Source organism: Kryptolebias marmoratus, linkage group LG16 (genome assembly GCF_001649575.2).
Source record: "Kryptolebias marmoratus isolate JLee-2015 linkage group LG16, ASM164957v2, whole genome shotgun sequence".
Classification (NCBI taxonomy): Eukaryota; Metazoa; Chordata; class Actinopteri; order Cyprinodontiformes; family Rivulidae; genus Kryptolebias; species Kryptolebias marmoratus.
In genome coordinates this window covers 8,368,927-8,383,972 of record NC_051445.1, presented here as the reverse complement: position 1 = coordinate 8,383,972, position 15,046 = coordinate 8,368,927, and the positions used below count along the sequence as shown (strand labels likewise).

The window sequence follows — 15,046 nt, the reverse complement described above, 5'->3', positions numbered from 1 at the left end:
CTCATGAAAGTAGGATAAGATCAGTTCCGCTACACCAGCAGCAGCAAAAAATCGTCATAAGCTCAGTTTAAAACTATTAAATAAAAAAAAATTAAAACTGTGTCATATATATATATATATATATATATATATATATATATATATATATATATTTTTATATGATTTGGTACAAATAAAAAGGAAACTCAACAATACTTTCAGTTACTTTTCTTCAAAGACTCCATTTAACATAGCAGTGAAAATTTTGTTTATTTGTATCACAAAAACGCACTATTAAACATGTTCAGTACATTAGTTAATGGGCATGGACCTTCTTTGACCTTGCTTAAATTAGGGTGAGTAAGTTGTTTGATTCAAACCTAAGGCATTGCCATTGTCCTTAAAGATACACAGACATTTGTTCAAAAGTTAGCTTCTAATCCACCTAAAGACTTCATTGATTACAAAGAAAATAGGCTGAAACATTTATTTATCAAAAAATTAGATTTTTGTTTGAATAAAATGAACTCTTATGTCACTTTTCACTAGGTTTTAGTGTTATACTTCTCAAATTTGCAACAATTTTATTTATTGTTGACCTATGCGTAGGCTGCAAGCTAGATTTTATTATGTTAGCAAACAGACAAAATATGACAAGAGGTTAGATAGTAAGATTTTATTGGTTTATATGAATCTGGCAGCACATTGTTCTGAACACATCAACAACTGTTAGATCAGAATAGTTGAACAGAAGAACTGCAGCAGTGTTGGATGGTTGGATGGTTGGAGAAAGAACAGCTTTAGTTAGAGGACATGGTGCTTTCCAGCCAGTTGTTGAAGAGGCAGACCTAAAAATGGAGACGGTACAAGGTGTTTTAGTACAAAAAGCCTCCAACATATATGATATAAAATGTGGCTAAAAAGTTGAGATTATTTTCACCTTGGCGTAGACACCAGGGTGGTCCTTCTCAGCACATCCATAGCCCCAGGACACGATGCCCTGCAGCTGACCGTTGCACACAACAGGTCCACCAGAGTCACCCTGATAACAAAGAGAAACAAACATGAGAATACTTTTAATGACACTCATTACTGAGAAGTCATTTGTATTCTTCTGAATTTGTAACTGATGTTCCCCGCTTTCGGTGTCTGAATATTTGACATGTTACATACCTGGCAGGAGTCCTTGCCTCCCTCCAGGTATCCAGCACAGAACATGGAGTCGGTGATCATTCCAGGATAGGAGTTCTTACAGTCCCTGTCAGTCAGGATGGGGATATCCAGGCACTGCAGCTTGTTCCTGTCAGCACCTGAAACATGTCAAAAAAGTATGAATGAAATAAGGTTTAAAGAGACCAAATAAACATGACTGATAAACCCTTCATTCATCACTCACTGGAGCTCATGGTGTTGCCCCAACCGGAGACTTTGCACATGGTGCCAGCAGGAGCACAGCCGTTGGGCAGAGCCACAGGCTGCACGTACGAGTTGAGGGTGGCGGGCTTGCTCAGCTTGATCAGCATGATGTCATTGTCAATGTAGTAGGAGTTGTACTCAGGATGGCGGATGACCTTGGCGGAGCTGATGACCTGCTCGGTTCCCTCCTGCATCTGGATGTGGTGCTCTCCAAGACGCACCTCAATGCGGCTAGAAACAGTTCAAACACAGAAACTGAGCGCAAACACACAAAGGAACCAACAAACACAAACCTAAGTAATTCAAACCTGCAGGCATGTTGAGGAAATTTGTACACTTACGACTTGTAGCAGTGAGCAGCGGACACAACCCAGTTGGCGTTGACCAGAGAGCCACCACAGAAGTGGTATCCAGCATTCAGAGACACCTGATGGGGCTGAGAGTGTGGCTCGCACTCATACCCTCCGACGATCTTGTCGTCGTCCAAGGCAACTGAAAACACACAGAAAACAAGCCATTTAATGTTTAAAAGAACGTTTCTGTTATCAGACCAATTGAATACTATTAAAAAGCTGTTCTTACAGGCAGCTCCAATGAGCAGAACAAACACCAGAGACCTCATGGTTGCTGAGTGATCCTGTTGATGAGAGGACTTCACCTGCAGCCCTGCTTTTATAGGAAGGTAGTTCTGAGTTTTCCTGCTGCGGTCACCTCCTACTGTTATCTTTGACCAATCAGAACCCTGAATAGGACAATCTCAAATGTTGCAAAAACAAATATTTTTGTACTGAAGGCTGGCCTTCAGGTGTTTTCATAATTTATAATCTCTCAAAGCAAATTAATTATAAGTTTAAAAGTCAGATCTTGTTTTTTGTCAGGAAATACATTTTCCTGCCGTACATTTTTGCTGCAGTACATTATATATGAAATAACACCTGCATTTGTCACAAGATGTTCAATTTATCATGTTCATCATCTTTGACATAACTGCTGCTCAGCAGATGGCCTGCTTCACAGCGCAGTTGCTGAGTGTAGCTAACCAACACACATGCCTTTACTGATCACCTAACATGGGCCTATTTTAGCAAAAGGCCTTTCATATACTGAATACATAATAAAAAAGCAATCAGCCAGGATGCATCCAATAAATAAAACTTGACCAATATAATGATAACTGGAACTGAATGTAGACGACCTGTGACAAACCTTTCATCAATAATAGTTCTGATGATTTTCTGATAATAAATTCAGTTGTAATGGTGGAAGGGAATACCAGAAAACAGAGAATAATACCAAAAATTATAACTGATTTCAAGACAACAAAACAACAACAACAAAAACACAAAGTCATGTAGTAAAATACATTACTATACACAGAGTCAGCTGATCAGCTCATTTGAAAATACTTGTATAATGTCTTTTTAAAAAAATTTTGGAACATTATTTCAGGCTTTATCAGCAGCATCACTGATGACAGTGAAAGGTTGCCATAAAATGAAATCCTTTTTGTTGGTGAAAGTAAATTCCTGACAAAAAATGTGAGTAAAAATACAACTGATCCTGATGTCATCTTGTTTGGGTACAACAGAATTTTAACCCATTGTTTACCTTTAGTCATCACTTTAACTAACAAATAATTATCTAATTTTAAAATTACATAATACTTTAAGAGCAAAGGCAGAATTCCTTTAAAATCTTTACTCAAACATTCCCAACACACCCACACATGCACACACACACACCCAAATACGTACAATCAAGCAACATAAGTAGTGACTTTTAGGCAGCTTGATTTCTTTTCTTTTTTCCTTTTTTTTCTTTTACTAAATTCACAATTGGTAAGTGTAATTATCATGTATCCCAGAACAATTATAAACTCTGAAAGCAACCGTTTTTTAAGCCAACAAACATTTTTCGAAGTTGAATGAAAATATTAAATGTTTCTGAATGCATTGGCATAATCTCCCTTTGACATATTCTACCTTTATGTGGAAGTTTGTTTTTTTTTCCTGTCAGTAAAGTTTTATGGGCACTTCTCCCTGGTCTAGTAATGCTGCTGACATTACTGATAATAACTGGTGACACAGCCTTGAAAGTAAAAGCATCTTGTGAATACACCATCTGTTTCTGTCAGATTGGGTTGAATATTGTTAGAAATCCTGGTGGTGGTTCTGCATTGAACCACCCACATCTAGAGCTTGATACTTCCCAGCCAAGTTGAATGTTTTCCACTGGGTGGAAATAATCAGATTGCTAGACGTAGATTAAAAATAAAAATGGATTTGGGATGTATGGACTGGATCACATTACAATTATAGTGTTGTTATGACTTTATTGTTGTGATATGAATATTTACAGTTTCATGTCATGGCAAGATAATTTAAATGCACAGACACACACAATGCAAAGATAAATCAAACTGTTAGGATTAAACAGCTGCAAAAAAGGTAGTTTAGGGCTTTTGAAGTGGAGTTCTGTGAAAATCTTATTAACTATAGGAAGCTCTTCGAATGACTTAAGTTTGAAGATATTGGTTTTAATTCTGACCAAACTGATAAGCTAACAGCTAAAGCAACTCCAGTCAAAAAAATGATAATTCAGTTCATGTGGATGCTACTTTATAAACTATAAACAATTATTCTTTTAAAAAAAATCTTATGTTTTTCCTGCTGTAAGTGGAACCAGGCTACAGCTAGCTGCAGCTGCTATTGTGTTTGCAAATATCCATAGCATTCTGTGCAAATAACCACGTAATGCAACCTGATTATGCAAATTTTATTAAAAACAGTTTTCTTTTAAACCTTTGTAAAATATTTGAAGCTGAAGTAGTTTAAAACCGGCAACAATCCACTTTAATCTTGGCCCAGTTTAAACCAGTCGTTATCTTATCAGTGTGGTCAGAATTAAACTCTGTTTCTCCAAAATGTAGAGCAACAAAAATGTGATTTTTGTCTGATGAGTCCAGACTCACACTGTTTTACAGTGATAGGAGAATAAAGGAAAAGCCAAAAAAGGTGATGACGTCTAGGTCTTGTGAACAAGCCTGTGGGGCTCAGGTTATGATCTGAGGGGAGTTCATTGGTCTGTTAGCTTCTATTTAAGCACAAGTATATTTGAAAACTGCACTCCCAGAAATGTTATATTTCATTAAAAAGAAGTGGTTTGGAAAGCACGAGACATTTTCCCACGCAATTTAGACACCACAGAGACTTAACCCCTTTAAAAAGCTTCAGGATGTGCTGAAGAAGGTGTCAGAGAGTGGTCTGACTTTCCCATCAATAATGAAAGAGCTTGATAAAAAAAAAAAATAATGATGCAATTCTGTCTGAAAATAAATGTTTTGACATTGTATCTGCTAATGAAAAAAAAAAACAGCAAATGAATGCCATTAACTGATTGATTGATTGATTCACTCGTTCGTTCGTTCATTCATTTATTCATTCACTCAAAATGCCCTCATATCTGTTTGATTACTTTGTCAATATGTTGTTAGCCCAACAAATTAATAGAACATTTTTAATTCTCTGAAGGTAAAACACTGATTTAAGAAGTGTTTATAACTGGTATTATCATAGGTGAGTTTAACAAAAACCATAAGAAAAAGTCATCACTTCTTATGGGTTTATGGAGTACAATGTGTCATAAAGTATATTTCATAGACACAGTGAAGTCAAAACTAGTTAAAAAATGCTTGAAATGATCCAGCTGACAAATGATGATATGCCTCATTTATATAATGCCTGAAGGATAAACTATTTTAATCTATGTGAGACTGTATTCACATTAGCTTTCAGAACTAATTTAAAAAAAGTAATGGTGTTGTTAAAATTAAAACAACTGGACCTATGAGTTAATATTTAATATTTATACCTCATTATTATGTAAAATAACAGACCATGTACACAGAGAAATCTCTACCCGGCACAAGAGACACATTATAAAATGATGAGAAGAAAAAAACTAGAGTTCAAGGTTCAGGATTTTATTATTTCATGTGAAACTGTCTGCGTGTTGTTCAGGATGACAGGAGAGCTGCAGCAGTATCAGATGGTTGAAAAAGGATCAGGTTTAATAGGTGGCCATGGTTTTATTCAGCCACTCTCTGAAGAGGCAGACATGAGAATGAAAAAGTAGAAAGTGTGTTTGTACAGACAGGCTGCACCTTATACAGTATGATGAAGTTTAATTTAATGTGCCGTTTGTAGGCAGAATATGTGGCTATATTGCTTTTAGTTGAGATGGATTTTGCTTCAATTCGGTGTAGACATTTTAATTTGTATTGAATATGTTTTCACATAGCTTTGACTAAGTTTTAGTGTTAACTGTCTCAGAATGACAACAATCTTATTTAATGTTGATATAAACATGAAAAATGTTTTGCTTTTACAGTGTTGCATTGCAATAATGCATATTACAGTATAGGGATAAAATATGGCTGTTATAGAAGTCAAAAACACAAAGACTACCTCTCTAAAGACTGCAAGCAAGATTTTATTATGTTAGCAAACAGACAAAATATGACAAGAGGTTAGAGGTTAGATAGTAAGATTTTATTGGTTTATATGAATCTGGCAGCACATTGTTCTGAACACATCAGCAACTGTTAGATCAGAATAGTTGAACAGAAGAACTGCAGCAGTGTTGGATGGTTGGATGGTTGGAGAAAGAACAGCTTTAGTTAGAGGACATGGTGCTTTCCAGCCAGTTGTTGAAGAGGCAGACCTAAAAATGGAGACGGTACAAGGTGTTTTAGTACAAAAAGCCTCCAACATATATGATATAAAATGTGGCTAAAAAGTTGAGATTATTTTCACCTTGGCGTAGACACCAGGGTGGTCCTTCTCAGCACATCCATAGCCCCAGGACACGATGCCCTGCAGCTGACCGTTGCACACAACAGGTCCACCAGAGTCACCCTGATAACAAAGAGAAACAAACATGAGAATACTTTTAATGACACTCATTACTGAGAAGTCATTTGTATTCTTCTGAATTTGTAACTGATGTTCCCCGCTTTCGGTGTCTGAATATTTGACATGTTACATACCTGGCAGGAGTCCTTGCCTCCCTCCAGGTATCCAGCACAGAACATGGAGTCGGTGATCATTCCAGGATAGGAGTTCTTACAGTCCCTGTCAGTCAGGATGGGGATATCCAGGCACTGCAGCTTGTTCCTGTCAGCACCTGAAACATGTCAAAAAAGTATGAATGAAATAAGGTTTAAAGAGACCAAATAAACATGACTGATAAACCCTTCATTCATCACTCACTGGAGCTCATGGTGTTGCCCCAACCGGAGACTTTGCACATGGTGCCAGCAGGAGCACAGCCGTTGGGCAGAGCCACAGGCTGCACGTACGAGTTGAGGGTGGCGGGCTTGCTCAGCTTGATCAGCATGATGTCATTGTCAATGTAGTAGGAGTTGTACTCAGGATGGCGGATGACCTTGGCGGAGCTGATGACCTGCTCGGTTCCCTCCTGCATCTGGATGTGGTGCTCTCCAAGACGCACCTCAATGCGGCTAGAAACAGTTCAAACACAGAAACTGAGCGCAAACACACAAAGGAACCAACAAACACAAACCTAAGTAATTCAAACCTGCAGGCATGTTGAGGAAATTTGTACACTTACGACTTGTAGCAGTGAGCAGCGGACACAACCCAGTTGGCGTTGACCAGAGAGCCACCACAGAAGTGGTATCCAGCATTCAGAGACACCTGATGGGGCTGAGAGTGTGGCTCGCACTCATACCCTCCGACGATCTTGTCGTCGTCCAAGGCAACTGAAAACACACAGAAAACAAGCCATTTAATGTTTAAAAGAACGTTTCTGTTATCAGACCAATTGAATACTATTAAAAAGCTGTTCTTACAGGCAGCTCCAATGAGCAGAACAAACACCAGAGACCTCATGGTTGCTGAGTGATCCTGTTGATGAGAGGACTTCACCTGCAGCCCTGCTTTTATAGGAAGGTAGTTCTGAGTTTTCCTGCTGCGGTCACCTCCTACTGTTATCTTTGACCAATCAGAACCCTGAATAAGACAATCTCGAATGTTGGAAAAACAAATATTTTTGCACTGAAGGCTGGCCTTTCAGAACTCTGATGAGGGGCTTAAATATTTTTAAACCCCCAAAAGAAGATTAACTATATGTAAAAAAAACAGAACAGGATGATGGTCCTCGTGTGTAAATGCGTTTTTGAAATCCACTATGATTGATTTATTTCTGATGAACGTCAAATACACAAAAACTTGATTGCACAACACTTGAATGTAATCCCAAGTATTTACCGGTTCATTTTTCTTTTTTTCTTTATCATGAATCTCAAAGACGAAGAAGATTTTAATCAAACTTCTTACAGTACTGTATATAAAAAAAAACACCTGAAGACATAGAAAACACTTTATAGTCTTTACTGATGTGTTGTGCATTTTTTAGTAAACACTTAAGAAGTAATACTTGAACTTGTCTGGCTTTATCATTTACTAAAAGTAAATGTGAAGTGACAAAATTTTTGTCATTAATTTTTTTAAATGATTTTCTGAGTTAAAAATGTGTGAAAAAACCATTATAAGGTGATACTGAAAACAGAAGAACAGCATAAAGAATTTAAATCCTAATTCGTAAGAAATGTTCACACAAAGTTATTCTTGTGTGAGTTAGTAAAGTATCACAGTAGTATCACAGTAAAGTGATCAACTTCAGTATAATTAGCAAAAAACAACAAAAAAACCCCCCATTAAATAGGCAAATAATAAAAATCTGAATACAATAGAATAATGTTACCTTCATGTTCATTTATTGTGCAACATCATTTTTCTTTTTCTTTTCTTTTTCTTTCCTTTTCTATTTTTTTTTTCCTGCAGATAAAGTTTTATATACTGTTACGCCAGCTCTGGTCATGCTGTTGACACTGATTGGTTACACCGCCTTGAGACTGAAGGCATGATGTGAAAACTCCATCTGTTCCAGCTCACTGGTTTGATTAATATTAGACTGTTTGTTGTTGGGCGCCAAGGGAAAAAACTCATCTAAGGAATAACAGCTTATACCAGTTTTCTTTAGAGCAATCAGGCCTCTTGAAGTAGATGTAAAACAGCGTATTTGATAAAGAAAATGATCTTTTTACTGTCATAAGGTCTCGGATTGTTATTCTGCTCATTGTATCAACTTGTCACTCTGCTCCATTTTTCTTTTCATTAATTATTGTTTCATAAATGTACTGACACACCAAATTATTAAAATGTTTTTTTGAATATTTTGGTGTTTCAGTCTAAATTCACAGAGCTGCTCAGACTGTAGATTAATATTAACCTGAGCTTTTATCCAGAGAGCTCAAGTCTGCTCAGTTTGGCCTTGCAGTTATGGAGCTGTTGCTGACTGAATTTTAGGACTTGATTAAGTTGGATTTTAAATAATATAAAAACCACCAAAATCATTTTGAGTGAAAATCATTTCTTGTGCTCCTTTTCACAACTTGACCTTGATAAATCCTGGAACTGCCATCTTGAAATATGGCTTTGCTTTTAAGCAGCATGAAGCTCGTACATTTGCTGACACTAAGGCATCATGAGTGCATCACTTATTCTGCACTTTTACTCACAAGCAGGCAGAGTTTTATTTCTTCTTTATGTGTATGTTTTTATTTATTTGTTCTGAGAAATGGGAACAGAAAGCATGAAGGCATAAAAAGACATGGAGATATGAGGAGAGTCCAACTAATATTAAAAGTTCATGTGGTTTGTTGTCTGTAGAATAGGATTTTTTATTTTTTTTGGTTTCAAATTGTGAAAGTAATTTTATTGCAAATCTTCCAGGTCCAAGATTAGAGGCAGTTTAACAGAAAGCAACCAGAACCTCCATAAGTGAATTTAGATTTTAGGCAACAGCTGCTGTGAAACACACAGCTGTGAGATACTGTCTTCAAATACATCTAAATATAGAGGCGACATGTTGTATGTTCTGACTCGAAAAACGAACAAGTAACACAGCTTTTAACCAATAAGTAGTAAAGTATTAAAAATTTCATAAATAAATGTGTCAATCTAATTTAAAAAGTTTAAAAGATATGTATTGTATCAGTGGGTGAAAGTGTTATTTACCACTCCACCATGCTGCCCTGCTTTTTAACATTTGAGGTTTATATGTGATGTAAAACTTTAAAATGTGCTGTGATTTACTAGGTTACAAATGTTTTTGTTAATGAAAGAAATTAAATTCAGCTCTCCCATTTGTTGAATTCTTCCATTCTGTTCCCCTTTTCATCCAATTCCCCAAATGTCTTGTTCTTTTCCAAATATTCGGAGTCTTGCTGGTTGTCTTCAGTGACACAAGCCTCCATAAGGTCGAGATAAGAGATGATCTATGGGATGGACTCTGCTGCAGACTCAGTGGAGAAGCGATTATTGAGATTGGAGTTGTTTTTAAAAGGCCAGAATCCGTATAAAAGCACTCATATTGATGATGAAACCCCAGTTTGAGCAGTTTATTGAGTATTTCAGAGGAAGTGATTAGTATTTTGTCATTTTTTAAGTAAGCAGAAAGATTTTCCATAGAAATATAGTCACATTTTTCACAGAAAAAAAGTCATATTCCTTTTCTACTCTGCGACTCTGCCTATTTTGAGCTTTTAGAATTAAGAATTGTGGCCATATTACCTCAGTTTAAATGCCCTTATTATTCCTATCACTGGTTTGGTCTTTAGCAACACCTGCTGTTTAGGAGGAGGACTGAAGGAAATGCAATGCTTTTCAATACAAACAGCAGCTTTACTATCTTGACAGTACAACTTTCTCTAATCTTTAAATCCAATCAACCAGCCCCCAGCAAACAGACATTGAGACAGGCTCTTTCCTGGCCAATGAAGATGCTCGGAAAGCCGAGGCAGCTCTCTCTGAGAGTATAAATCCCAGCTGCAGGTGAAGGTCTTATCAACAGGATCACATAACAACCATGAGGTCTCTGGTCATATTTCTGCTCACTGGAGCTGCCTGTGGCTGTAACGTTTTATTGTAGCTGATTGTGTGTCTGTCTGCAAACAGCCTCTTGGCTGTTGTCCCAAAAATAAACTCGATCCGGCTTCAGCATTTGAATGTGATAACATGATTAGGAACTAGTAGTTATACAAATGCATCGTACTTTATGTTTTGGGCATACTTTAATCTTATGGTAAAAAATAATAAAAGAAAAGAAAAATGAAGAGATGGATAAATTTAGGCTGATAATGTGTGCTTTCAGTTGCATTTTATTACAAGTAGAACATCAAGCCCAACTCTCAGCCCCATCAGGTTCTCTGCAGTTTGACTGTTCTATTGTTCTACTCCCTGCTTAATTTCCCTGGGTTCTGACTGCTGCTCACTGACTCATGCAGTATTTCTAGTATTTCTCTAAGTGAGATTAGCATTTGCTGATCACTCTTGTGGAGCACAAATCTGTTCTATGTATTTTGTTTTTAGCAACATAAAGTGCATCTGGGAGAGCAGAACGAGAAAACAGAGCAGTTCTTCATCCCATACCTTGTCATAGATGGTGGGTAATGTGCATTCCCTCAGAGAATGTTAGGCCTTTATTTTCTTTCAGATTGATCTATCTTCCAGATATATATTTTCACTTTTTTTTCCAAGTTATTTTTGTTCTCCAGTTGTCAGTAGGAGCAAGCTGCAGTGTTTGGACATCCCCATCCTGTTTGAAGGGGACTGAAAGAACCGGGCTCATTATTGACTCCATGTTCTGTACTGGATGCCTGGAGGGAGGCAAGGATGTCAAAAAATAAAGATATATCTAAAAAATCTTAGACTAGTTGAGTTTGATTCTGGCTTACCAGCTTCAGTGCTCCACAGATTTTCTCCTGTAGAATTGGTCTCATTCATTGTCAGGTCTGCATCTTTATTGAAGGGCTGGAGAGTCGCACGACCAGCAACTAATTGATCCAGTTAAAGATGTTTAATGAGGCAGCTTAACATAATTTGCTATTTTCGTTCAATCTGCTGCTCTGAATAATAAAACAACCAATTTAAATTAGAATTATTATTAAGAATTAAAAAAGAAAAGACTTCTGCAGTAAATGTGTCTGATTGCTTTTGTTGTGAACGGGATTCTATGGTTCTTTAAAACAAACAAACAAACAAACAAACAAACAAACAAACAAAAAGCCACTATTCATTGCTCCAGTTTCTTTGTGACTTCCTGGGCTCCACAATTCAAAGCCTTCATGTGACCAAACATACAGCATTAAAATATCTAGCATTCAGGAGATACTTTTAACATGGATGCTGTATTTTTTGAAAATAATGTGTTATATTGTTGTTCACAATAATATATATTTAAGTGTGTTAATATGTTTAAAAAAATGTTATATGTTAAACAGGTTACATTTGATCCATTTAGACATATGTCTAAAACTCTGTGTGTGTGTCACAAAAATACGATTTATAAAAGCTCTTAAAGCGACTGTTCAGATTTTTTTTTTAAATAAAATTCTGTAGAGTTGTTATCAAAATCTTGGAGCAGAAATAGCTCAGAGCTTTATCAGTCTGGGATATCAGGCAGAGGTTTTGGCGAGGGGCTATGCAACGTGGGCCCAGCTCTAAAGCAGATTTCTGCCCTCTTTAAACAACTCCAATCTCAGGCAAACACTAGATTATAAACCTTTACACTACGTTCACTTTTGCATTACACAGTAGAAGCAGATGGTTGTTTACACTGAAAACCGAGTCGACTGTGGTCCATCACCAGGACTGGTCCATTTAAAACTTGTGTTGCAAAATCAGCTACCTGGAACAAAACTATTCAATGTAAAAGTAACGCAGTGCAGAAAACTCAGGTTTACAAATTTTCAAATGAGTCCTCTTTCATTGATTTTTACACCATCTTTTTTTTCCCCATCAGATAGGTACTCTTATGGTAATTATTACTTTGTAATATCGTCAGATGAAGATTAAAAAAGGACAGAAATACTGTCAGCGTACCTTTTCTAGACAGCATTAAAATTCACTGAGTTATTTCATTATTGATTTAAAAAGAGTTGCATAATTTTCACAGATCAGTACCATCATTATAAAAAACACTGATGCAAGACAAAATTAAAGATTTTATTGATGAAATATGACACTTTTTTTTTTCTTCTCTCCCACCATTTCTCCTTGTGGCTTTTCTTTGCTGTTGTCTTGTTCATTTTGTTTCTGAAATTACCCACAGCCACCTGCTGTCTCCGTCTCCTCCGGTCTCATTCTCTATCCCGTTTCCCCTTTTCTCTCATGTAGTTCTGTGATGGCAGATCACAGCCTAGCCGTATCTGGAAAGGGTCTCGTTGATCCAGGGCATCAGAGAGCAGACTTTGGTGTAAACACCTGGGTAGTTAGGCTGAGCACAGCCCTGACCCCAAGAGACGATTCCTTGCAGCTCGCCGTTACACACCAGAGGGCCTCCAGAGTCACCCTGAACAAGACAAGGAAAGAAAGAAAAGTGCTTATTTATGCAATCTTGTCATTCAAATTAAGCTGTATTGTTTAGAATTGCCAAAGGCCATTTTTTTGTTCTTGTTCTAACTGTGCAAATTATACCTGACAAGCATCCTTGCCTCCCTCCAGGTATCCAGCACACACCATGCGCTCGGTGATCATCCCAGGGTAGGAGGCTTCACAGTCCTTGTTGGACAAGATGGGGACTTCCACACACTGGAGGTAAAATGGGTTGAACACTGTAGTTAAAGGCAAGAAAAGAAAAACAGAGGTTGAGTAATGGGATAATTATTTTTATCTTAAGTGAACATCTCAGAGTATCTCATCTGACCCCATCACTGACACATCTGAACAGCAGCTGTAATTGGTTTCTTGTTGTAAAGTAATGTTGGGGACCTGGTTGTAAAGAGGTTCACATAAGGTTTTAAATGTAAACAGCATGTGATTTTGCAGGTTCTGTGACATTATGAGTTTAAATTAACAAAATGTGTCAAAAACAAATGAAAAAAAAGAAAAAAACAGCAACTGGATTTTACAGTTAATTCAGAGTACAATAGCCACAGCTAATCAACATTAGTCAATACAAAAATGTCCATAACTTGGTTGATTTTTACAAATATTAAGCTACATTTTGGTGTGAAAGTAGCTGAGAGTCATCCCCAACACAACATTTGAGCGCTAACAGATCTTGTGAGGATTTAAAATTTTTGCATTAGTCATTGGAGTCACCCCATTTCAAGATGTCCTTAGAAAAGTTAAGAAAAAAAATATAATGCAGTCAGTTATATAGGTATTGAGCTAAAATTTGGTGTGGTAGTCATTCCCAATGCATACTCCAAGTACTAATGAATGGTGGCAGATCTTGCAATAGTGTGTGCATTTGTTCATGACTTTATTTTAAAGATCTGCTCAACAAGGCTAAAACTCTTTTAATTTTCAAGATCCTAGTTTCAAATTGTGTCTTGAAAGACTGCAGGTGTTCTGCATCTCTTTAAGGAATGCTAGGCCTTTAATTATTAACACAAATGCTGAAAAAGAAAAAGCTGAAAACCAGGATGAATTCTGCAAGAAATACATCAAAGGTAACATCTTAATGTCACCTTAGTAACTTGACCAATAACATTTCAAATTTTATGTAAATGTTACTTGTTATTATTCTGTTGTGTTCAGCCCTCTACGTTACTGGAGGTCCAGGATTGCTTATCTTCTCTCATGGTGTGACTTTAAATGATCCTACCCCGTCCGCACCCGCTGTGACCAGTAACAGTTTCATCATCGTCGTCAGATAAGAACCTCTTTGATGTCGTTCATTGCCAAGATTAGACAGAGCTCACCTTCATCAGAGTAGATATTCCCCCATCCTGACACAGTGCACATGTCCCCAGGTGTGGGACAGGCTTTGGGCAAGGAGACAGGCTTGACATACTCGTTCACAGTGACGGGGTGTGCCAGCTTCATCAGCATGATGTCATAGTCCAGGGTCTTGTAATCATAGCTCTCGTGCCAGTAGATGGCATCTACTGACATGTACTGCTCAGTGCCTTCGTGCTCCCAGATGTGGTTGTCTCCCAAGATGGCAATCTGGGAAAAGGGGCTGAAAATGAAGCAACAATAGCTGACTGTAGTTCTCCTGGCCACAATGTTTTCAAAGTGTGATTGAATAGAAGGATTTGGTACAAACTTTTGCCAGCAATGAGCAGCAGAGATGATCCACTGGTCATTAATGAGGGAGCCGCCACAGAAGTGGTAGCCGATATTGATGGACACCTGCCAGGGCTGAGAGTGAGCGTCACACTGGTAGCCTCCAACAATCTTGTCATCCATAGGCGCTGCAGCTGTTGAATTATGAAAAAGGAAACTTTTTAAAATTAACCATTTATTCTCCTTTTATTTTGTTATTCTAACACATTTGTAAATACTGCAAATGGTTGTTACCTGCAGCTCCCAGGAGCATGAAAACCATCAGGACAATCATGGTTTGGCTGACTCAGTCCTGCCCACAATCAGACTGGACGTTGATGACCTGTTTCTGCATTTATACTTCAACTTCTCTGTGACCTCCCATGTATCCCTCCTCCTCAACACCTTTCACCCGAACACATCCACGCTCCTTCAGATTTCTGTCCACTCCTCCCACTCCAATCCTTGTCTTGGACATGAATATGCAACTGTCTTTTCAGCAAACACTCCAG

The 15,046-nt window shown here is 37.5% G+C and overlaps 3 protein-coding genes across 3 annotated transcripts; all 3 read right to left on the bottom strand.

Moving 5' to 3' along the window:
- Positions 1-635: 635 nt before the first annotated feature.
- LOC108235493 (trypsin-2-like) lies at positions 636-2,136 on the bottom strand. The gene is made up of 6 exons (XM_017415527.3): positions 1,978-2,136; positions 1,737-1,887; positions 1,376-1,626; positions 1,153-1,289; positions 920-1,021; positions 636-827 (listed from the first exon to the last, which is right to left on the bottom strand). Exons 1-6 carry the CDS (start codon positions 2,015-2,017, stop codon positions 780-782), a joined length of 729 nt encoding a protein of 242 aa, XP_017271016.1. The 5' UTR covers positions 2,018-2,136; the 3' UTR covers positions 636-779.
- A 3,787-nt stretch (positions 2,137-5,923) lies between these two features.
- LOC108235492 (trypsin-2) lies at positions 5,924-7,426 on the bottom strand. The gene is made up of 6 exons (XM_017415525.3): positions 7,268-7,426; positions 7,027-7,177; positions 6,666-6,916; positions 6,443-6,579; positions 6,210-6,311; positions 5,924-6,117 (listed from the first exon to the last, which is right to left on the bottom strand). The coding sequence occupies exons 1-6, from the start codon at positions 7,305-7,307 to the stop codon at positions 6,070-6,072; spliced, it is 729 nt and encodes a 242-aa protein (XP_017271014.3). The 5' UTR covers positions 7,308-7,426; the 3' UTR covers positions 5,924-6,069.
- Positions 7,427-12,505: 5,079 nt separating this feature from the next.
- On the bottom strand, positions 12,506-14,944 carry LOC119617783 (trypsin-2-like). Its single transcript, XM_037980222.1, has 5 exons — positions 14,790-14,944; positions 14,536-14,689; positions 14,189-14,448; positions 12,957-13,093; positions 12,506-12,831 (listed from the first exon to the last, which is right to left on the bottom strand). Exons 1-5 carry the CDS (start codon positions 14,827-14,829, stop codon positions 12,679-12,681), a joined length of 744 nt encoding a protein of 247 aa, XP_037836150.1. The 5' UTR covers positions 14,830-14,944; the 3' UTR covers positions 12,506-12,678.
- Positions 14,945-15,046: the final 102 nt, after the last annotated feature.

Coding starts and splice junctions, on each gene's coding strand:
- LOC108235492 (XM_017415525.3), bottom strand. CDS start 7,307: ATGAGGTCTCTGGTGTTTGTTCTGCTCATTGGAGCTGCCT. Junction 6,917..7,026: donor GCTGCTCACTGCTACAAGTC/GTAAGTGTACAA, acceptor AACTGTTTCTAG/CCGCATTGAGGTGCGTCTTG. Junction 6,312..6,442: donor GAGGCAAGGACTCCTGCCAG/GTATGTAACATG, acceptor CTTTGTTATCAG/GGTGACTCTGGTGGACCTGT.
- LOC119617783 (XM_037980222.1), bottom strand. CDS start 14,829: ATGATTGTCCTGATGGTTTTCATGCTCCTGGGAGCTGCAG. Junction 14,690..14,789: donor CATGCTCCTGGGAGCTGCAG/GTAACAACCATT, acceptor ATAATTCAACAG/CTGCAGCGCCTATGGATGAC. Junction 12,832..12,956: donor GAGGCAAGGATGCTTGTCAG/GTATAATTTGCA, acceptor TGTCTTGTTCAG/GGTGACTCTGGAGGCCCTCT.
- LOC108235493 (XM_017415527.3), bottom strand. CDS start 2,017: ATGAGGTCTCTGGTGTTTGTTCTGCTCATTGGAGCTGCCT. Junction 1,888..1,977: donor TCTGCTCATTGGAGCTGCCT/GTAAGAACAGCT, acceptor GTGTGTTTTCAG/TTGCCTTGGACGACGACAAG. Junction 1,290..1,375: donor GGGCAACACCATGAGCTCCA/GTGAGTGATGAA, acceptor GACATGTTTCAG/GTGCTGACAGGAACAAGCTG.